Source organism: Excalfactoria chinensis, chromosome 29, assembly GCF_039878825.1.
Source record: "Excalfactoria chinensis isolate bCotChi1 chromosome 29, bCotChi1.hap2, whole genome shotgun sequence".
Taxonomy (NCBI): domain Eukaryota; kingdom Metazoa; phylum Chordata; class Aves; order Galliformes; family Phasianidae; genus Excalfactoria; species Excalfactoria chinensis.
This window is the reverse complement of record NC_092853.1, coordinates 497148-518230: the sequence shown is the minus strand read 5'-3', so window position 1 is coordinate 518230 and position 21083 is coordinate 497148. Positions and strand designations below refer to the sequence as shown.

The window sequence follows — 21083 nt, the reverse complement described above, 5'->3', positions numbered from 1 at the left end:
CTCATCCAGATCATCAGTAAAGATATTAAACAGAGCCAGCTCCAATACCAACCCATTGTTTTGTTTTGTTTTGTTTTCCCCTAAATAAATTTCCACCCCAAAGACTTTTCTTCCTCAACAGGCAAAGGGATCATGCATGTTCTTAGTAAGTCTCTGAGGTTCACAGTTTGATGCCAGAAATGTGAACACAGGGTTGGGGAAGAAAATCATCCCCTACTAACATATGAGCATTTTATTTTTTCCTGGCTGCCTTGCTTGTCCCAAAGTCTCTGAGGAAAGGACTGGAGCCTGTGTATAATGAAAGCATCAACTATCAGCATCATTCTGTGTGTGTATATAACAAAATATGTTCACAGTTTGGAAAATGCCTTTATAATAGGAACATGCTTGCACTCCTCAAAGCAGAAGCTGCATCAAAGAACCCCTGAGTCATGTCCTGCTGTTACTAATGGAAGTTCAGATTAGACAGCTTTGATTACTGAGGGTTCTTCATGTCTCTGAGCTTGGGCAAAGACTTCAGTATCTCAGGAAGGAATGTCAGAATTCCCATAGAGACATAGCACACAAATTCAAAAGGGACAGAAGGGACACAGGAGGACAACTCACTTTCAGAGCAGCTATTTGCCTAAGCTAAGAAAACAGAAGCACTCTGACTCGCAGCTGCATTGGCCATGTCAGGCTAGGACAGTTCATAGCATTTTTGAGACAGTCAGTGTCGGGAATTTCTTTGTTGCTGTCCTGTTTGTTGACAAAGCAGGGGAACAAAGTCCTTGGGCACACTGAGCCTTGTTACAACAGAAAACAGTCACCTTTCTCAATTACTCTTCTTTTTATGAGCTTGGACTTATTTCTAGCTTTCCACCCACCCATTCATGTACTAGTATTTTACTTTTGTTTCATATAGATCTTTTTCCCTTTGCTTTGCAGCCCTACCTCTGTGTGCTCTCAGCATGTCCCTGCGGTTCATGTTTCTCTTATTTCTTCTTCCTACCATCTTCTCTACAACTCTGTTGGTTTTTTGCCAGGCTGAACATTTCAATTCAGCATGAGGCCATCCTGGTCATGCTAGATCCTTCCATAACATGCTTTGGTTTCATTTCTTATTTCTGTACACATCGGGCAAGAACTTTCAACCATGTTCCTAATGGAGCCACATCCTTCCTCATCACTGTCTTCAATGCGCCACTAGCACAGCACTCACCGCAACCTTGACATCCCCATTTGGAGCAATGAGGGACATTAATTTAATGATTTTGCAAGCTCTTTTTTTCTCTTTTTCTTTTTCTTTTTCTTTTTCTTTTTCTTTTTCTTTTTCTTTTTCTTTTTCTTTTTCTTTTTCTTTTTCTTTTTCTTTTTCTTTTTCTTTTTCTTTTTCTTTTTCTTTTTCTTTTTCTTTTTCTTTTTCTTTTTCTTTTCCTTTTCCTTTTCCTTTTCCTTTTCCTTTTCCTTTTCCTTTTCCTTTTTCTTTTTCTTTTTCTTTTTCTTTTTCTTTTTCTTTTTCTTTTTCTATTTCTTTTTCTTTTTCTTTTTCTTTTTCTTTTTCTTTTTCTATTTCTTTTTCTTTTTCTTTTTCTTTTTCTTTTTCTATTTCTTTTTCTTTTTCTTTTTCTTTTTCTTTCTCTTTTTCTTTTTCTCTTTCTTTTTCTTTTTCTTTTTCTTTTTCTTTTTCTTTTTCTTTTTCTTTTTCTTTTTCTTTTTCTTTTTCTTTTTCTTTTTCTTTTTCTTTTTCTTTTTCTTTTTCTTTTTCTTTTTCTTTTTCTTTTTCTTTTTCTTTTTCTTTTTCTTTTTCTTTTTCTTTTTCTTTTTCTTTTTCTTTTTCTTTTTCTTTTTCTTTTTCTTTTTCTCTTCTCTCAGTAGCATCCTTACTCTGGCTTCTGACTCCCTCCTTGCAAAACTGCATGCCACCAGGCTGTGCACCATGCAAGGGATGGGAGACAAAAAACAGCACATTTCTGCACCTCATCTGCTTCTTCTACTGAGTAAAAGATTAATATTGTCCATTTTCTTTCAAACTGAACCTGAACAACAGCGAACCTATACAAATGCCTTAGCCACTGGCCATTTTGATAGTTCTAATGGGAACCCACACTGGTTAGGGGAAACTTATGGAGCACAGAGTACTCAGGTGTATATGGACTTTTCTTTCCTGCCTTCCCTCTAGCTGGGAAGCTGTTTCCTGGCCAGCTCAGTGTCATGCTGGCTCCAGATTCCATCAAAATGACATTTTCAACATTTCACAGTTTATTTTCTTGCACACAACAGGCAACTTTTCCCCAGTCATGTAAATGAAAGCTTGATTTAGGTCAACAGAAGAAGTCATCTTGTGCTATACCCATGACACTGCATGACCACATAGGTGCCCTTGGGGATGGCAAGTAAAACACGGGACCAGGGTGCAGAGAGAGTTGTATTTGCTCTGCACTTTCCTGGAACAGCTCTCCATTTCACAATCAAGCTACAGGAGTAGGCTGTGGCATGGAGCAGAGGGTCACCTGCTGGAACAGCTTCACACAAAGCCCAAGTGGCCAAGGGGCAAAGGAAGCTGGGCTGGGAAAGCAGGGAAAAGCCCAGAGCAAAGGAGGGAACAGGAAGAGGGCTTGTTGCTGAAATGCCTGTCACTCCCATCTGCCCCAGTTCCTCTCCGTCCCTCCCAGCTGGCCGGTGGGACCCGACACTCAGCTGCTGGCTCTCAGCAGGGTGCTCTGCTCCAGCTTCCAGCCCATGGATGTGTGAACATGGGGCTGCCAGTTGCACTTCATCTCTCACCCAGGTTCTCCTGGGGCAGAAACCAACCCACCTACACTGGAGCCAAGAGTGTGAGGGTCCTCCTGCTGATGGTGTGCCTCTGGGGTGAGTGATGCTTTGCTTCTGCTCACAGGGATCCCATATGCAATGTGTGCTCCTCCAGCAGGAGGGAGTAAGATGATGAGGTGCTGCCCAGAGAACTTGTGGCTGCTCCATCCCTGGAGGTGCTGAAGTTTGGATGGGTGTGATATGTGATATGGTGGGGGGCAACCAGCCCATGGCAGGGCTATTGGGACTACATGGGCTTTAACAGCCCTTCCAACCCAAGCCAAACTGTGAGTGTATGACTGTAGGACTGTGTGATCCAGTGACCCATTTGTTTCTATGTCGCTATGATTTGGGGCAGGAAGGAGTATCTTATGATGGTTTTGGAGGCAGAAGAAATGTCTTTATGCAAGGCTAGCCATGCAGACTGAACTCCCAAAGCTGATCATCATCTCTCTGCCTCTTCACATGTGATTTTGCTATAGATTTAGAGACTTGGGACTTAGTGTTACAAGAGCATAGGGAAATAAGCCCAGTTTTCCTCCTGAGTCTGTCCCATAGACACTCGCAGTTGGTCTTCTATCCTGCCAAACTTTGGTTTATTCAGGGCGGGTTATTTGATCTGGGCTCCATTTAAGTGTTTTTTCAGCTCTCCCCTCTTCTTCAGATTGTGTTTGGAGGAAATGAAACTCGGAATGTACTTTCTCTGCCAGTACAGCCTTAATTTCCTAACTGATTGTTACTAAGCCAGCTTGTATCACTTCCTCATGACAGAAAAGAATACTATAACATGCTTGGGTTTTCTTCCTCCTTGGTGATCAATTCACGAGCAATGAAGAACATTCCTTCTATCTGGAACTTCTACTGGAACTTCTACTGCTGGAAGTTTCAGAATGGTGACCATCTCTTCCATAGTCAGTATCTCCTGGATTGCTGGAGTCATCTGGGCTATCCTAATTGCCTGGGGTAGCCATGACATCTCATGCCCTGCCCAAGGCAATGTAAGAAAGATACCAAGCAGTACATCAGCTCTGCTAATTCTCAAATGTGAGGTTGAGTTGTTACTGCTTAAGAGAGGGTAGTTTTTAGTAAAAATGAGGAAAGAGAGCAAAATGGCCCATATGCATGGGGAATGGAGAGCTTGCAGTCTGGGAAGTGAGTGCCTGCAGTGCATCCATTTCAGTCTCATCATCAAAATTATTTTTAGTATTGTCTTTGCAAAGACATTTCCTTATTCCCTGCCCTTATAAATGAAAGAGCTGAGCTACTCCAGCCTGCATGCAGAGGGACAGCTTGTCCTTTTCAGGAAGCCTACATCTCCCTGTTTCCAGTTCGTGCCTGAGAATGATGCAGGGATTTGATTTCACAAACAGTGGAGAGTGAAGTGCCTCTAGAGAAGGCAGGTCCCAATTTGAGTGGACAGTGTTTCCCACTGCTCTGTGCCAGTAGAAGAAAGACAACCGGGGGATGAGGTTTTTAGCTGCTTAGATTTAAGTAGTTTTGTAGGATGGGGTAACTAGCTGAGGGAAGATGTCAACCCCAGGTCCCAACACTGCCTATGACTCAGCACTGGGAACAGCAAAGTTGTGCTGGACCAGAGCACAGATTGTTGCCTGAGTTCTTTCGAAATCATCATCCGTGGTCAAAAATCTCTTTACAGAATGCAATCACATTCCTCTTCAGCATTTATTTTTATGCTGACCGTTAGGTTTTCTGCATTAGTCACTTCCAGTTAATGTATTGCTCCATTTTGTTACTGCTCGTGCTAAGCGTGCGTAAGGAACTGGAGGCAATGTTCTACTGCAGGTCTTGCAGAGTGAGGAAATCTTCCCATGAATAAGAATTACTCCACTTCTCCAAATTCTGTGTGTAGCTGTTATACAACCATTTATCTGTTGTATGACCAGGAAGGGATCATCTGTGGTGTGTGATCCATATTGACGTTAAGAGAATTATATTCAGGCATTTAGATACGCAGATGGCGCTCAGCATCCTACAAACACTCAGGGCTATTACTGTTGCCTCAAGGAGCCTTGGGCACACACAGTAATAGAATCACGGATTATAATCATAGATTATTCTGATTTGGAATGAATTCACTCCTCACTCAGTATTGGTCAGCCTATGAGTTAAATCATATATTGAAGACTGCTCTCCAAACACTACTGTGCTCTCTCAGCTCAGGGCTGTGATCACTGCTCTGGGCAGCTTGTTCTGAGCTCACCTCTCTCTAGTGCAGGACCTTTTCCTAACACCCAGTCTCATTATCCCCCAATGTAGTTCCATGCCTTCTCATGGGTTCTGTTGATACCACCAAAGCACCTGTTCCTCATGAGAAATCTGCTGGCCACCATGCTTCCCCTCAGTCTTCACTTCTCTGGGCTGAACAAACAAGCTTCAGCTGCTCCTCATACGTCTTGACCTCTACACCCTTTGATGTCTTTGTTGCCTTCCTTTGGACACTCTCTAGTAATGAGAGAGATCATAGAATCACAGTATCACAGCATCACGTTGGAAGGGATCTTTAAGATCATCTAGTTCCAACCCCCCCTGCTATAGTCAGGGATACCTCTCACTAGCCCAGGTTGCTTGCAGCCCCATGCAGCCTTTCCTTAAATGCTTCTAACAAGAGAGCATCCACAATCTCTCTAGGCAACCTGTTTCAGTGTCTCACCACTCTCATGGTAAAGAATTTCTTCCTAATATCTAGTCCAAATCACCTCTCAACGCTTCTCTTGATGCAGCCCAGGATAAAGTTGGCTTTCTGGGATCCAAAAGCACGTTGCTGGTTCGTGCTGATACTTTCAACAACTGACACCCCCAAATCCTCCTCCTCAGGGTTGCTCTCAAGTGAATCTCCACTCAACCTGTATCTGTGCTTGGGATTACTCTAACCTGGGAGCAGGATGGGACTCAGCTGCCTATAAACAGCTTAGGTTTCCTTGACCATGTAGAATCAGAATATTCTGAGTTGGAAAGGACCTGCAAAGACCTGAATTCTATCTCTATACAGGACAACCCAAGTTAAATTATGTATCTAAGAGTATTGTCCAAGCTCTTCTTGAACACTGACAGGAGCCACGATCACTTCCCTCAGGCTACCATGAGGTCTTTCTTCAGACTCCTCTAAGCTGAAGATAAGTGTAGTATGCTCAGCAGTTTCTCTGAAACCTCCTCTGATGCCTCCACGGGGGCAGGAGGCATCTCAAATAAGTGAGCAGCTGAACCCTGTTCATCCTAGGATGACACCTCCAGACTTCTTTTCCCTCTTGGTTTTGCAGGTGCAGTGTCCTCACACTCAGTGGAACTCCGCCTGGTCAGTGACTATGGCCGCTGTGCTGGACGAGTGGAGGTTCTCTACAATGGGATATGGGGGACAGTGTGTGGTGACCACTGGGATTCCCTTGATGGCCAGGTTGTTTGTCGGCAGCTAAGCTGTGGAACGGTGCTGTCAATCTCAGGATCAGCTCGGCACGGAGAAGGAGCAGGACCGATCTGGTTGGATGATGTCAACTGCACAGGGACAGAAGCTGCCCTTTCTGAATGCCAGGCCAAGCCATGGGGAGATCACAATTGTGGCCACATGGAGGATGCCAGCGTGGAGTGCTCAGGTAGACACAACCAGACTGTTGTATGAGACCTCCATGCCTGTTCCCCTTCCTGCTGTACCTCACTGTACACAAGTCACCCACAACCATTCCTCTTGGGTTGTCCACAGAATCCCATGTCTCCAAAATGGGTCGGCTCCAGCTGCTCGATGGCCCCAGCCGTTGTGCAGGAAGAGTGGAGGTGCTCCATGACCAAAGATGGGGCACCATCTGTGATGATGGCTGGGATCTGGCTGATGCTAATGTGGTGTGTCGACAACTGGGCTGTGGAACAGCAGTGCTGGCCACGAAAGCTGCTCACTATGGGAGAGGACAAGATACCATCTGGTTGGATGAGGTGAACTGCACTGGAATGGAGGAATCCATCTTTGACTGCAAGGCAAGTGCGTGGGGAGTCAACAACTGCTACCATGGAGAGGATGCTGGAGTGCTATGTTCAGGTAATTCTCACTCAGACCTAAAGGTTAAATGACAGCATACAGAATATTTCAGAGTTCTGTAAGGGATCTTGTAGATGCTCAACAGTACTGAGCGTTGAGCAGAGTGCTCATTACAGTGTCCCTTTGTGGTGCTGCATGCAGGCAAGTTACCATGGAAAGTCTTCTCCTACTTCTTCTGCCTCTCACTGTTGCTGAGCTTCAAGACAAGTGAGCTGTCTGGGGATCCCCAGGTTCAAATGGGCATTTGCAGTCACATGCATAAATTATCAAGCACCTACACATATTTGTCTTGAGGACAACTAACCTATACCGTGCAAAGCTTTCTGCAAGTGTTCATAGAATTTTAGAATAGTTTGGGCTGGAAAGGATCTTCAAACATCATCTAGTCCAACATCTCTGTCTTGGACAGGGAGAATTTTCATGTTGTTTGAAGTCCTGTCTAACCCAACTTTGAACACTTGGAGTGACAGTGTATACACATAATCACTGGGCAGCCTGTTCCTCTGTCACACCTTCCTCATAGTGAAGAATTTCTTGCTTACATCTAATCTAAGTCTGCCCTGTTTTGGTTTAAAGCCATTACCCCTTGTACTTCCATAACAAATGAATGGCCATGCCTGTCTCAACAATCTTCTGCGCATAAAAGGTTCTAAAGAAGTTTCTGATACAAGCTCACCATGAGCAGAGGATGCACAACTCCATCAAACAGAAGAATCCATGTCTTTCTCTTTTCATTTACAGATTCAGGGGTTCCTATTTCAATGGAGCTCCGCCTGGTCAACGGTTCAACTCGCTGCAATGGCAGGGTCGAGGTCTTTCACAACGACACTTGGGCAGCTTTGTGTGATGATGGCTGGGGGATGGCTGAGGCTCAAGTGGTGTGCAGGCAGCTGGGCTGTGGTGGAGCACTGTTGGCTCCTGTTGGGTCTCGTTTTGGACAAGGATCTGGACAGATGTGGCCAGGCAACATAAACTGCACAGGCTCAGAAAGTGCCCTCTTTACATGCAAAACAAGACAATGGAGCAAAAGCACATGTCATCCTTGGACATCAGCTGGTGTGGTGTGTGCAGGTAACCACCTTGGGAATGACATAGGAGGAGTGATGCCTGGTTCATCACCTTAATGCTCTGCCTCTGCAGCAGATAATGTGCCCTCTTTGTGGCTTTCTTATTATCAAGGGACATTTGCAGGTTGGAGATACTCTGGCTGTTCCCCTTGGCATGGCTGCAATGGGAAGTTTCAGCTTCCAGACTCTTGCCCCTCTGCCAGAAGGTGCTGGGGGCTACTGGTCTCAGGCATCCTTTTCATGAGCCTAATGTCATAATCCTGATGCCATTAAATAAAATGATCAGCTCCAGTGGCCTGATAATCTTGCCATGCCGAGAAGCCATTTGTGGATTGCAGGGTGCCAACTCTTCTCCCTTTTTTTCCCCTCTTTTTTTCAATGCAGAGGGTGACCAGATCCGGCTGGTGAATTCTAGGAACCGCTGTGCTGGCAGGGTTGAGATCTTACACAACAAGCGTTGGGGAACTGTGTGTGACAAGAACTGGGATTTGCTGGATGCCAATGTGGTGTGCAGGCAGCTGGGCTGTGGGAGAGCACTGTCAGCCCCTGGACAGGCTCAGTTTGGCCAAGGGTCCGGAATCGTGTGGCTGGATGGGATGAATTGCACAGGGTTTGAGTACTCACTGTCTGCCTGCTTGGCCAAGCCATGGGGAATCAATACTTGTGACCACTGGGCAGATGCCGGTGTGGTGTGCTCAGGTGGGTGTTGCTTCTCCTGCATTTCACTTCTGAAACAAGTCAAGGGGTTTGGTGGAAGGTGTGGGGACAGCTGGTCCATGTCTCATGCAAAGCTGAGCTGGGACCTGGCTTCAGCATCATTAGTCAATATGGTCTCCGTAAACTTGTCCTGTAGTTGGTGAATGATTAGGGCCCCTTACTCTCTTGCCAAAGTGTTTATTCAGGAAGATGGGAGGAATTCCAGCAGGCAACCTCCCCCATGAACCCTTGAGGCTGACCATGTCCAACAACAGGAAGAATAATACCAAGGGGGAAAGCCTGGTGCAAATAACCTCCCCAGTGAAGTTTTCATGGTGGGAGTGGGGCTGACAACTTACACAGTGCAAGCTGTGGGAGCAGTACTGTGTTGCACAGAGAAGCTCTCCTATTCTCCCCTCCTCTTTGACTTTTAGTGACTGGAAGAGGAGCCAGAAGCTTAAGTGTAAGCAGATAAACATGGAAGGAATTCTGTAGAAGGGATTTATGGAAGAAAACTTCCAGAATTTATAACACTCTTGGATATTTGCAGACTCAATCATCCCAGAGCCTCCTCATCTCCGACTGGTGAATGGCTCACATCGCTGTGCTGGCCGAGTTGAGGTGTTTCATGAGGAGATGTGGGGAGCTGTGTGTGACCGTGGCTGGGATGTAAAGGATGCCGAGGTTGTGTGCCAGCAGCTGGGCTGTGGGACAGCACTGTCGGCCTCAGGTGAAGCATACTTGGATGCTGGATCTCAGCGCGTGTGGTTGGAGAATGTGAGCTGCGAGGGAACAGAATTATCTCTTACAAAATGCAGAGCCAGCCCATGGGGAAAGAGCAGCTGCAGCCATGGAAAGCACGCTAGCGTTGTGTGCTCAGGTGAGTTTCAGTGAGTAGGACTGGGTTGGGATACATTAGCTATTACAATATGGTCAGGTCCCCTTCCACCATTGCACTGGATGGAAGATGGCTACTGTTGGATGCAGATAATCTTCAAGGTCCCTTTTAATTCAAGCCATTCTCTGATTCTCTGACTCTGTGATTTATCCAACTTTGTGCTGGAACAAATATTCTCAGATCCTTAAACAAGTGTCTCCACAGTGCTGTGGATTCAGAGGCAATGTAAACACAACACTCTGTACAGCATTGCCAATGAGAATGAACATTCCTAATCTTTCTCCACAGAAACTGAACGGATGTGAAGTGTTTGACTGAGTTGCTTCTTTGCTTGCAGGCTCGGATGTTTCCCGTTTTGCCCCAGTTCGACTGGTGGATGGCCCAGGTCGCTGTGCTGGGAGACTGGAAGTGCTTTACAACAAGCAATGGGGAACGGTGTGCGATGACAGCTGGGAGTTCACAGATGCTGCAGTGGTTTGCCGGCAGCTGGACTGTGGGGTGGTAATATCAGCTCCACCGAGGGCTTACTTTGGGCAAGGACCGGAATCCATGTGGCTGGATGATGTCAACTGCACAGGGACAGAAGCTGCCCTCTCCGAATGCAAGTTCAAAGGATGGGGTGTCCACAACTGTTATCATCATGAAGCTGCCAGTGTGGTGTGCTCAGGTAACCAGTGTCCATCAGACAGCAGCAAGCATTCCCGAGGCTTGAAGTGGTGATTCCATGTGATTGTAAGGGCCTATGATTCAAGAAAAATTTGCAGACAGCATGGAGAGCTTTGAAATCAATCTCTAATTATCCACCTTTGGATGGAGGACAGCTCCTATACTCAGATAAAGCATAAGAAAATTAAATGGCTATAGCCCATTTTTACTGGATTCTCTACTCTGGCGTGCTTTTGATTGGTGCCATTTAGCACAAATCCTGGCAGCTAGCATTATCCAGAGATGATTCTCATCAGTCAAATAGCCTAAACTATACTGGATTTTAGTCCAACCAAGCCCATTCTAAGCAGGTCTTGGGCACCAACTCTTCCTTTTTAAATTTCCTTCCTTCCTTCCTTCCTTCCTTCCTTCCTTCCTTCCTTCCTTCCTTCCTTCCTTCCTTCCTTCCTTCCTTCCTTCCTTCCTTCCTTCCTTCCTTCCTTCCTTCCTTCCTTCCTTCCTTCCTTCCTTCCTTCCTTCCTTCCTTCCTTCCTTCCTTCCTTCCTTCCTTCCTTCCTTCCTTCCTTCCTTCCTTCCTTCCTTCCTTCCTTCCTTCCTTCCTTCCTTCCTTCCTTCCTTCCTTCCTTCCTTCCTTCCTTCCTTCCTTCCTTCCTTCCTTCCTTCCTTCCTTCCTTCCTTCCTTCCTTCCTTCCTTTCCTTCCTTTCCTTCCTTTCCTTCTTTTCCTTCCATTCCTTCCTTTCCTTCCTTTTCTTTCCTTTCTCTCTTTCTCTCCCTCTTTCTCTCTCTCTTTCTCTCTTTCTCTCTTTCTCCCTTTCTCTCTTTCTCTTTCTTTTTTATTTTTCCTCAGCTAATTGGTATCACATCTAAAAGTCTTCCCCATCTCTCACTGTCAGTGCATCCTTGACCCTCAGAACTATTCAGCCTCTTGTACAGATGCATTTCTGGCAGCTCAAGGTTTCACAGAGCAGAAGATATCCCCTTACATGTTTATTCTTTCTGATGTTGCAGGATCAGGCATTTCTGACCTAGCAGATCTCCGCCTGGTGAATGGATCTGATAAATGCTCAGGAAGGCTTGAAGTTTTTCATGATCAGCGCTGGGGAACTGTCTGTGCTGATGGCTGGGACCTGGCTGAAGCTTATGTGGTTTGCAGGCAGCTGGGCTGCGGGACAGCACGCTCTGCCTCAAGCTCTTCCCAGTATGGGGAAGGACCTCGTCTGACCTGGGTTGATGCTGTGAAGTGCACAGGGATGGAGCGAGCCCTCTTTGAATGCAAAGTCAAGCTCTGGGGAGCCCAGAGCTGCAAGTCCAAGGGATATGCGAGTGTCGTGTGCTCTGGGGCTGTAGGTCAGTGTTGGTGAGTCAGGTATCAGCCTTCTCCTTACGAGGTCATGCTACTTATCCCTGTAACTTCACCCTTCAGCTCCTCCTTATCTTGTCTGAACCACTGCTTGTTTCTACAGACCCACCAGGGAGCACGAAATGTTTTTCTTTTAGGGGGCTTACAGAAGGCAAAGTCCTTGGAAATCCCAAACCTGGGATCCCCAGAAATCCTAAGCCTGTAAGACACAGCCTTTCTTCAAGAGACCATCATGAAATCATAGAATCATTTAGGTTGGAAAAGATCTCTAAGGTTATCAGGTCCAAGCATTAGCCTAGCACTTCCAAGTCTACCACTATACTCTGTTCCTGAGCATTACATTAACTCCATCATTTAAATACCCCCAGGGATGGAGATTCAGCTCCTTCCCTGGGCAGCCTGTTACAATGCTTCACAACCCTTTCAGTAGAGATTTTTTTTTCTAATATCCAAATTCAACCTTTCTTGGTACAACTTAAAGTTATTTCCTCTTGTCCTATCACTTGTTGCCTGGGAGAAAACACAAGGAGTCCTGATGCTGCAGGGCTGTATATCCAGGCAGCTACTCCGCTTGTTTTTCCAGTCACTGTTCCTCAGCCATGCTACTCTACAGTCCCTGGAAAGTCCCTTCTTTTTGCCACACTATTCCCTGCATGTGCAATTACCTTCAGTAATTAATATCTTTCTCTTCTTCTCCCAAGCAGCAGGCTCGCTCTTGGCAAAAATGAAGCAGGGAAGTGGTGCATGTATTGCGGGCAGGCAGAGGGCTGCTTTTATGCAATACTTTTATCTGAGTGATTGGTGGCTCTCTGCATTGATCAGCTGTGTTTGCCTTTGCACTAACTGCTGCAGTTTACCTTGGGTGAAGATATGGCCTTGTCTGGCAAACTGGGACAGAAATTGCTCAAAGAGAGCACCACATCAGGCATGCAGGAATCGTCTGTGTTTCTATCAGGGTTGTACCCTCAGTAACACCCGGACTTTCTCATTGGTAGATTCAGGAACAGGACAGGGGAAGCCAGCTTGCACCTTGTACATGGACCCTCCATGAAGGGTGGTGGTGAATTAGCTGGAGCTACCAGTGAAACAGACACTTTATGTGGCATAAGCAGATTGTTTCACTACAGTCCTCGCCTGTCTGCTGTGATTGATGCTGACATTTCAGCATGCATGCTGAGGAGAAGATAAACATTATTTTCATGCTGCTAGGACTCTGTGTGCTGCTGGTGCATAAAGTGGTGTGGATGTAGCACTCCCAAGCATCTCAGCACCTGTGTATCTACAGCCTAGAGACTTTAGATTTGATCTGTTCCCATAAAGCATGACTTCAGTCTCAAATACATGGCAAGGACTTGGCCAGTATGTAAGGCATGGACAAAACACTCTTGATCCAAAGATTTATTGTGCATGCAAAAGTACAGTGCAAGAATACTTGCAAGATTGCAGGATGGAGAGGTCCACCATGTTGCTGGCAACCAGAAAGGCAGGAGTTTCTGGCTAGGATCTATTCTCACCCTGATTATGTTTTCAGACATAGACATGCGGAGCCCAGAAGCCATACGGCTGGTGAACGGCCCACACCGCTGCTCTGGACGGGTGGAGGTGTTTCACAGTCAGCAGTGGGGGACAGTGTGCCATGATGACTGGGATCTGAATGATGCCAATGTGGTGTGCCGGCAGCTGAACTGTGGAACGGCAGTGTCAGCTATGAGGCTATCTTCATTTGGGCAAGGGTCTGGCCCCATCTGGCTAGAAGGAGTGAGATGTCTTGGGACGGAAGCTACCCTCACTGAATGCCCGGTCAAGCCTAGAGGACTCCACAGTTGCAGCCATTTGGAAGATGCTGGTGTTGTGTGCTCAGGTAATCATCACTGAGAGCTCTCTTTGCAGGTGGATCAAGGCCATGATCCAAGCTGAGGGTTGGGAACAGTATGAGGGCAAGATGCCCAATAATTCTTGTGTCCAGGACTTCTCAGACTGGTGGAAACTGTTAAAAAAGAGAGCTACTGGGACACATAGACAAATATGGAGAATGGGACACGGGCAGTAGGAAAAAGCAGCACCTTAAGACACACTTTAGTGTCTGAAGATGTTCTAGGGTGTTCACAAGTCTTCCTGGGGAAAAGCACCTGGAGTCTTTCTGGAGTGGTAGCAGGAGATTACAACAGTGATTCTTGAGTTGACAGCAAATGCATCAGCTCCCCACGCTGGGTTAAGAACAGGCAGAGTGACTTCCAGTGTTGCTAAATGTCGGGTCATGAAGATAAATATAAAATCATTCACTGGAATATGCTAGGGTAATATGTTACACACTTAGAATCATAGAATCAACAAGGTTGGAAAAGACCTAAAAGATCATCCAGTCCAACCGTTCACCTATTACCAATAGCTCCCACTAAACCATGTCCACTTGTAGCTAGCTAATACTTGTCTACATCAGTGTGGTGGTCAGCAGCCAGGAAAGCACAAAGAACTAATAGAAAAATGTCCTTTGCCACTTCCTCTAATCCAAGAAGTAGGTAACCATTAAGTGAACCTAGGTCATGCAGCTTACTTCATCAGCACCACACAGGCAGACTACACAGATGTTCATCCTTCTTCAGCTCATTAGAAATATAGAATCACAAGGTTGGAAAGGACCTATAAGATCATCTAGTCCAACCGTCCTCCCATTACCGTAGCTACAACAAACCACCAAACCATATCTCATAGCTCCTCATCCAGACACCCCTCGAACACTGCCAGGGATGGCGACTCCACCACCTCCCTAGGCAGCCATTCCAGTGCCTGACCACTCTCTGAGAGAAGAAGTTCTTTCTTATGTCTAGTCTAAACCTCTTCAGGTACAACCCGCAGCCATTTCCTTGGGTAAATGATGGGTAGATTTTATGGTATATGAGCATAACCTTTCTAATGCCTATTTCTGTGTGTTTTTCAGGCTTGGGGATATCCAATATTTCCGCACTTCGGCTGGTGGATGGTTTGAGTGAGTGTGCTGGGAGGGTAGAGGTGTTTCACAACAATGAGTGGGGGACAGTCTGCGATGACAACTGGGACATGAGTGATGCGGCGGTGGTGTGCCGGCAGCTGGGATGCGGGACTGCGCTGTCAGCCCCGGGATCGGCTCGGTTTGGGTGGGGATTCAGCCGCATCTGGCTGGATGAAGTAAGCTGCACAGGGGAGGAGAGTGATATCTCACAGTGCGCGGCTAAGACTTGGGGTGTCCACAATTGTCATCACGGAGAAGATGCTGGTGTGGTGTGCTCAGGTGAGACTTGGGGTCGTCAGGAGGCAGGGCTTGTAAGAAAGACTGAGAAAGACATTTTACCAGGGCTCGTAGTGATGGGATGAGGGGCAATGGTTCTAAACTAAAAGAGAGGAGAATTAGGTGGAATAGAAGGAAGAAGTTTTGTTATGTTGAGGGTGGTGAGGAACTGGAACAAGCGGCCCAGTGAAGTTGTGGATGCCCCATCATTGGAAATGTCCAGTTGGGTTGGATTGAGTCTTAAACAAATTGCTCTAGAGAAAAATGTCCCTGCGGGGGACTAGATGATGTTTATGTGTCTCCTCTAAGCCAGAACAATCTCATGGCTCTCTCCAGAGGGAATGCTGTGCATGGGGCAGGCTTAGGAATGCTCCACTTGCAGACTTCTCCTATTTGCATCTCTTGCTCTTGGAGCCCCCATGCAGCATCTCTAAGCCAAATTTTACACCTGGCAAAATCTGGAGTTTACTCCTGTGATTAATCAGCAGTGTCTAGACACGGAAAATCCTTCTGTCTTTAATGTTCTAATGCAGGTGCTACCCTGCTGCTTATGTGGGGTGCATGTGGATGAGATGGGATGGGACTGAAGGAGGTGTTCTGCAATGATGCATGCATGAATTTCCTTGGGGTGTCTGGAAATGCAGGAAACTTGAGCTCAGTTGATGTACGGCTGGTGAACGGTCCCAGCCGCTGCGCCGGGAGAGTGGAGGTCCTGCACAACGGGCAGTGGGGGACGGTGTGCGATGATGGCTGGGACCTGAACGATGCCAAGGTGGTGTGCAGGCAGTTGGGCTGTGGAACAGTGATGTCGGCTCCGGGCAGGGCTCACTTTGGGCAAGGCACTGGGCACATCTGGCTGGATGACGTGAGCTGCACTGGGATCGAGGATGCACTCCCACATTGCCAAGCCCGTCCGTGGGGACAGAATAATTGCAATCACAGAGAAGATGCTGGTGTGGTCTGCTTAGGTAAGTCCTGCAACATGGGGCCAGCACTGTGTTCGAGGATCTTGGAGTTCATAGAAGGCTCTGCACTCTTGGAGGCAATGCAAAGGCTCTTTTGCCCCGCTGCCAGGATTCACAGGACTGCTCCCTATAGGGGCAGGACCTGCTCTGGATTTGAGCCAGCAGTGTGTGCTTGCATCTCAGAAAGGCAGTTGTATCCTGGGCTGCATAACAAGAAATGTGGTCAGCAGGGTGAGGGAGGGAATTGCCCCCCTCTACTATGCTCCTGTGAGACTCTACATACAGTGCTGCATCCAGGTCTGGAGTCCCCAGCACATGGACCTGGTAGAGTCTAGAGAAGATCGTGAGGATGCTCAGAGGGCTGGTGCCTAGTCTACAACAAAAGGCTGACAGAATTGAGGTTGTTTAGCCTGGAGAAAGGCTCCATGGCAACCTCACTGCAGCCCATTAATACATAAAGGAGGCTTCTAAGAAGACAAAGAAAACTTATTTTCCAGGGCCTGCAGTGGCAGGACAAGTAGCAGTGGATTTAAACTAAGAGGGGGGATTTAGATGGGATATAAGGAAGACATTTTTCATTATGGGAGTAATGAGGCACTGGAACAGGCTGCCCAGAGAAGCTGTGGATGCCCTATCCCTGGAAGTGTTTAAAGACAGTTTGTAGAGGGCTTTGAGCAACTTGATTTAGTGAGACATGTCCCTGTTTATGCCAAGGATGTTGGATTAGGTGACGTTGAGGATCCCTTCCAACCCCAAACATTCAGTGATTCTATGATTCCATAATCCTATGACTATGAATCATGATTCTAAGATCCTTATGGTTCTACAATTCTTATTGTTCTAAGATCCTTATGGTTCTATGATTCTGATTCTTATGGTTCTATGATTCTTATGGTTCTACAATTCTATGGTTCTAAGATTCTTATGGTTCTATGATTCTTATGGTTCTATGATTCGTATGGTTCTAAGATTCTTATGGTTCTATGATTCTTATGGTTCTATGATTCTATGATTCTTATGGTTCTATGATTCTTATGGTTCTATGATTCTATGATTCTTATGGTTCTATGATTCTTATGGTTCTATGATTCTATGATTCTTATGGTTCTACGATTCTTATGGTTCTACAATTCTGTGGTTCTATGATTCTTATGGTTCTATGATTCTATGATTCTTATGGTTCTACGATTCCTATGGTTGTTCTACAATTCTATGATTCTTATGGTTCTATGATACTATGATCCCATGATTCTACAGTTCTATTATCCAATAACCATCACTATGCCCAACATCATGACTAACTCCGAAACTGGGTTGTAATTAACCCCAAGCCCAATATCTTTGCCCTAAAGGATGGATTAATCTTAAAGGATGGGACCTATTATTCCAGCAGAGCAACACAGGATGCAGCCCAGAGATAGATAGCTGCCTGGACTCTTCTACTGCTATGTACATCCATGTAGTGAACTCCACAGCAAGTTTACTTTTCTCTACATGAAAAGACAAAGATAGGAATCATGGAGGTAGGGACAGACATGACTTTCTCCAGGGGCTTATCCCAGATTGTGTTTTTAGTGACAGACACCTCAAAAACCAACTCCCTGCGACTAGTGAGTGGCCCCAACCGCTGCGCTGGGAGAGTGGAGGTGCTGCATGATGGACAATGGGGCACGGTTTGCGATGATGGCTGGAACCTCCAGGCTGCCACTGTGGTGTGTCGACAGCTGAACTGCGGCAGAGCTGAGTCAGCCCCCAGCGGTGCTCGCTTTGGGCAAGGCACTGGGCAGATCTGGCTGGATGATGTGAACTGTGTTGGGACTGAGGATGCCCTTCACCAGTGCCGAGCCCGTCCATGGGGAATGAATAACTGCAACCACAGAGAAGATGCTGGCGTGGTCTGCTCAGGTCAGTTGAGTTCTGCAAAATAGGGCACCACTGGGGTCTAGTTGGTGATGAGGCCTGTCCTGCATCTCTCTTCCTTCATGGTGATGCTGCAGCAGGCCAATCCTGGATCTGGGTTTTGGTTTTTTTTGTTTTTTTTTGTTTTTTTTTGAGGGGTTGAGAAAGGAGTGAAAGATTTTCCTGGAGGGTTTATCACCCCTATCACATTTTCAGACTCACAATTAGAGATTAAAGCCAAAGTGCGGCTGGTGGATGGTCCACACCGCTGCGCCGGGAGGTTGGAAGTGTTTCAGAACGAGAGATGGGGGACCGTGTGTGGCAACGGCTGGGACATGAATGACGCCATAGTGGTATGCCGGCAGCTGGGCTGTGGCATTGCTCTCTCGGCTCCTGTCCAGGCTCACTTCGGCCAAGGGTCAGATCCCATCTGGATGAACAGAGTGTCCTGCATCGGGACAGAAAGTTCCATTTCAGAATGCTTGTCGTCTCCATGGGGAATCCAACTGTGCACCCACATGGATGATGCTGGCGTGGAATGCTCAGGTGAGCTATGGATGCCACATTGTTGGAGACAGGTTGATATGCAACATGCCTACGGAGTACTAGAGTAGGATGGTGCAAGAAAAGTACAGTTCTGTGACAGTGAGAAGAGCTTTTTCTTTCCATTCTGATACCCATAATAATGTAAATAATGTAAAGAGAATCTTAGAGTTATCTCCCTCTCTAAGTGGTCCTTGCATACCCTACAAGGCAGCAGGATCCCAAAGGGCACTGAATCATAGAACCACACATATTGACTGAGGTTGGAAGACATCTCTGGACACTACCTGGTCCAATCTGACCACTCAAGTAGGTCCACTCAGAGTAGGTTGCCCATGTTCAAGGGGCTTTCCATGGAATCATAGAATCATGGAATTGCTTGAGTTGGAAGGGATGTTATAGACCATCTAGTTCCAACCCTCTACCATGGGCAGGGTTGCCACCCACTAATCAGGTTGCCCAGGGCCCCGTACAACCTGACCTTGAACTCCTCAAGGGATGGAACATCCACAAACATTCTGGCCAACCTGTTCCAGATCTCAGCCACCTGAATGATTCCAGAGGATCATCCTTTAAACATTAAGGTGTCTGCATGCTACAAACAGGTGGACACCTCACTCCTGCAGATGCTGAGGCAGATCGTGGTCAAGCTCTCCTTTGGATGTCTTTCCCCACCTCACTAGTGCTGATGCATGGTCTCCCCACCACATTTTGCAGTGTTGTCAGATGACACATCGACTCTTCGCCTGGTGAATGGCCCGCATCGCTGTTCTGGTAGAGTTGAGGTGTTTCACAACCAGCAATGGGGAACTGTTTGCGATAATGGCTGGGACATGAAAGATGCCATGGTGGTGTGCAGACAGTTGGGCTGTGGGGAAGCGCTGTCAGCAACAACACAAGCTTCCTTTGGACGAGGGGTGGATCCCATCTGGCTGGACAGAGTTGCTTGCACTGGAAGAGAAAATGCTCTCATACAGTGCAGGGCCAGACCCTGGGGAGTCAACGTCTGCACACACGAAGAAGATGCTGGTGTTGTGTGCTCAGGTGATTCTTATACTCACAGATATGGGGCTCCTGAATAACATGGTTTGGATTTCCCTTATCCAAAAGCATGTTCTCATGACCCTCTGGTGAAGAACCTTTTCCTAGCACCCAACCTGACCCTCCCAATGCAGCTCCATGCCATTCCGTCAGGTCCTGTCACTGTCACCAGAGAGCAGAGATCAGTGTCTGCCCCTGCTCTCCGTTCATGAGGAGGCTGCAGGCTGCCAGGAAGCCTCTCCTCTGAGAACAAACCAAGGGAACTCATATGTTTTGCCCTCTGGACCTTTTGCCAGCTTTCTTCCCCACCTTGGCACACATTTATTTTAATATTTGTTCTGATCTAGCTTCAGTTTCTGTGGATAAATGTGTAGGAGGTTGGTATCCTTTTGTGCTTTGGGCTGCACTGAGACTGTTTGAGACATGTAGGACCCTAGAGGAACAGTAAGGTACTGTGAAAGGAATTTATTTCCATCCCTACAGGGTACTGAGTCAGGAGGCTGAAGGTAGACATTGGTGCATGTTACTGCAGGCATGCCAGGAGAGGGTGTGCCTACTTCCACGGCCAGGCATCTGCCCTAAGTTTATGCTCTGGTCACTATTCACCATGTCCTTGCCCTTGCTACTGCCAGAAAGTTTCCCTAGATAGCTGTTCCTATAACACTGCATTACCCACCTCTGCTTGTAGACAGAAATACCACAGTGGAGGCAGCAGAAATCCGCCTTGTGAATGGCCCCAGTCGCTGTGCTGGGAGAGTGGAGGTGCTGCATGATGGACAATGGGGCACGGTCTGCGACGACGGTTGGAACCTCCAGGCTGCCACTGTGGTGTGTCAACAGCTGAACTGTGGCAGAGCTGAGTCAGCCCCCAGCAGTGCTCGCTTTGGGCAAGGCACTGGGCAGATCTGGCTGGATGATGTGAACTGTGTTGGGATTGAGGATGCCCTTCACCAGTGCCGAGCCCGTCCATGGGGAATGAATAACTGCAACCACGGAGAAGATGCTGGCGTGGTCTGCTCAGGTCAGTTGAGTTCTGCAAAACAAGGTAATCTATTCTTGGCTGGATTTATCTCCAGTCCAGCCCAGGTCACCATGCAAAGCAGACACTGAGCCCTATGCCAGGCCAAGGAAGCCAAGATACTCAGTTCATAGCCAACAAATAGAAATAGCACATGGCACCAAGTGAATCTAGTATGGGTCTGGCCACTCAACTTGGTTCTCTGGATGGTCTGACTCCTCCTCCTAACCAGACAGGTCTCCATTGGCACTTCTATCTGCTTCACATAATTTCATGGAGATGACACCAACACTGTAGGGTCTGAAGCTGGAACTAAACCCTACCTCCATAGCCATGTGAGATGAACTCCTCAGAAAGGGTTGAGGGGTTTATCCTTATTTTGAGCTGAGACAGAGTTGGTTTTCTTCATGTCTGTCTGCTATGGTTCTGTGATTTTTGGGGGGAGAAAAAGCACACACATTTCTAGCTATTGCTGAGCAGTTCTTTACAGAGTCACGGATGTTTTAGTTTTCTCAGCTTCTTGTACTCTCCTGCTAATGAAGAGCTGGAGGGGCACAAGGAGCTGGGAGGGGGCAGAGGCAGGACAGCTGACCTCAACTGGGCAAAAGGATATTCCATACTGTATGGAATCATGCAGAAGGAAAGTCTGGAAAAGGTGGGAGTTCTTCAGGCTTCCTTCCACTGCTCTGGGGCTGGCTGGGTATCAATTGGTGGGTGATGGGCAATTGCTTGTGCATCACTTGTTACATACAAATGTGTCAAGGCCAATATCCATTCCCACCCCCCCTCCCCCCCTTTTTTTTCTATCTTCATAAAGAGTTCTTAT

At 46.9% G+C, this 21083-nt stretch overlaps 1 protein-coding gene across 6 annotated transcripts in view; it reads left to right on the top strand.

Moving 5' to 3' along the window:
- Positions 1-21083, top strand: part of LOC140263339 (scavenger receptor cysteine-rich domain-containing protein DMBT1-like) — a 39264-nt gene that overhangs the window by 14047 nt on the left and 4134 nt on the right. Inside the window, exons 1-15 of one of the 6 annotated variants that reach the window (XM_072358217.1) lie at positions 2550-2850; positions 6072-6401; positions 6509-6838; positions 7580-7909; positions 8290-8604; positions 9152-9481; positions 9837-10166; positions 11175-11513; positions 13058-13387; positions 14465-14794; positions 15436-15759; positions 17332-17661; positions 17872-18201; positions 18916-19242; positions 19928-20260. In XM_072358217.1, the coding sequence (XP_072214318.1) occupies positions 2736-2850; positions 6072-6401; positions 6509-6838; positions 7580-7909; positions 8290-8604; positions 9152-9481; positions 9837-10166; positions 11175-11513; positions 13058-13387; positions 14465-14794; positions 15436-15759; positions 17332-17661; positions 17872-18201; positions 18916-19242; positions 19928-20260 (4723 nt within the window). In that variant the 5' untranslated portion in view covers positions 2550-2735. Of the gene's footprint in view, positions 1-2549; positions 2851-6071; positions 6402-6508; positions 6839-7579; positions 7910-8289; positions 8605-9151; positions 9482-9836; positions 10167-11174; positions 11514-13057; positions 13388-14464; positions 14795-15435; positions 15760-17331; positions 17662-17871; positions 18202-18915; positions 19243-19927; positions 20261-21083 lie in introns of those variants that run through there. The other 5 variants (XM_072358213.1, XM_072358214.1, XM_072358211.1 and 2 more) reach the window with 5 other exon arrangements.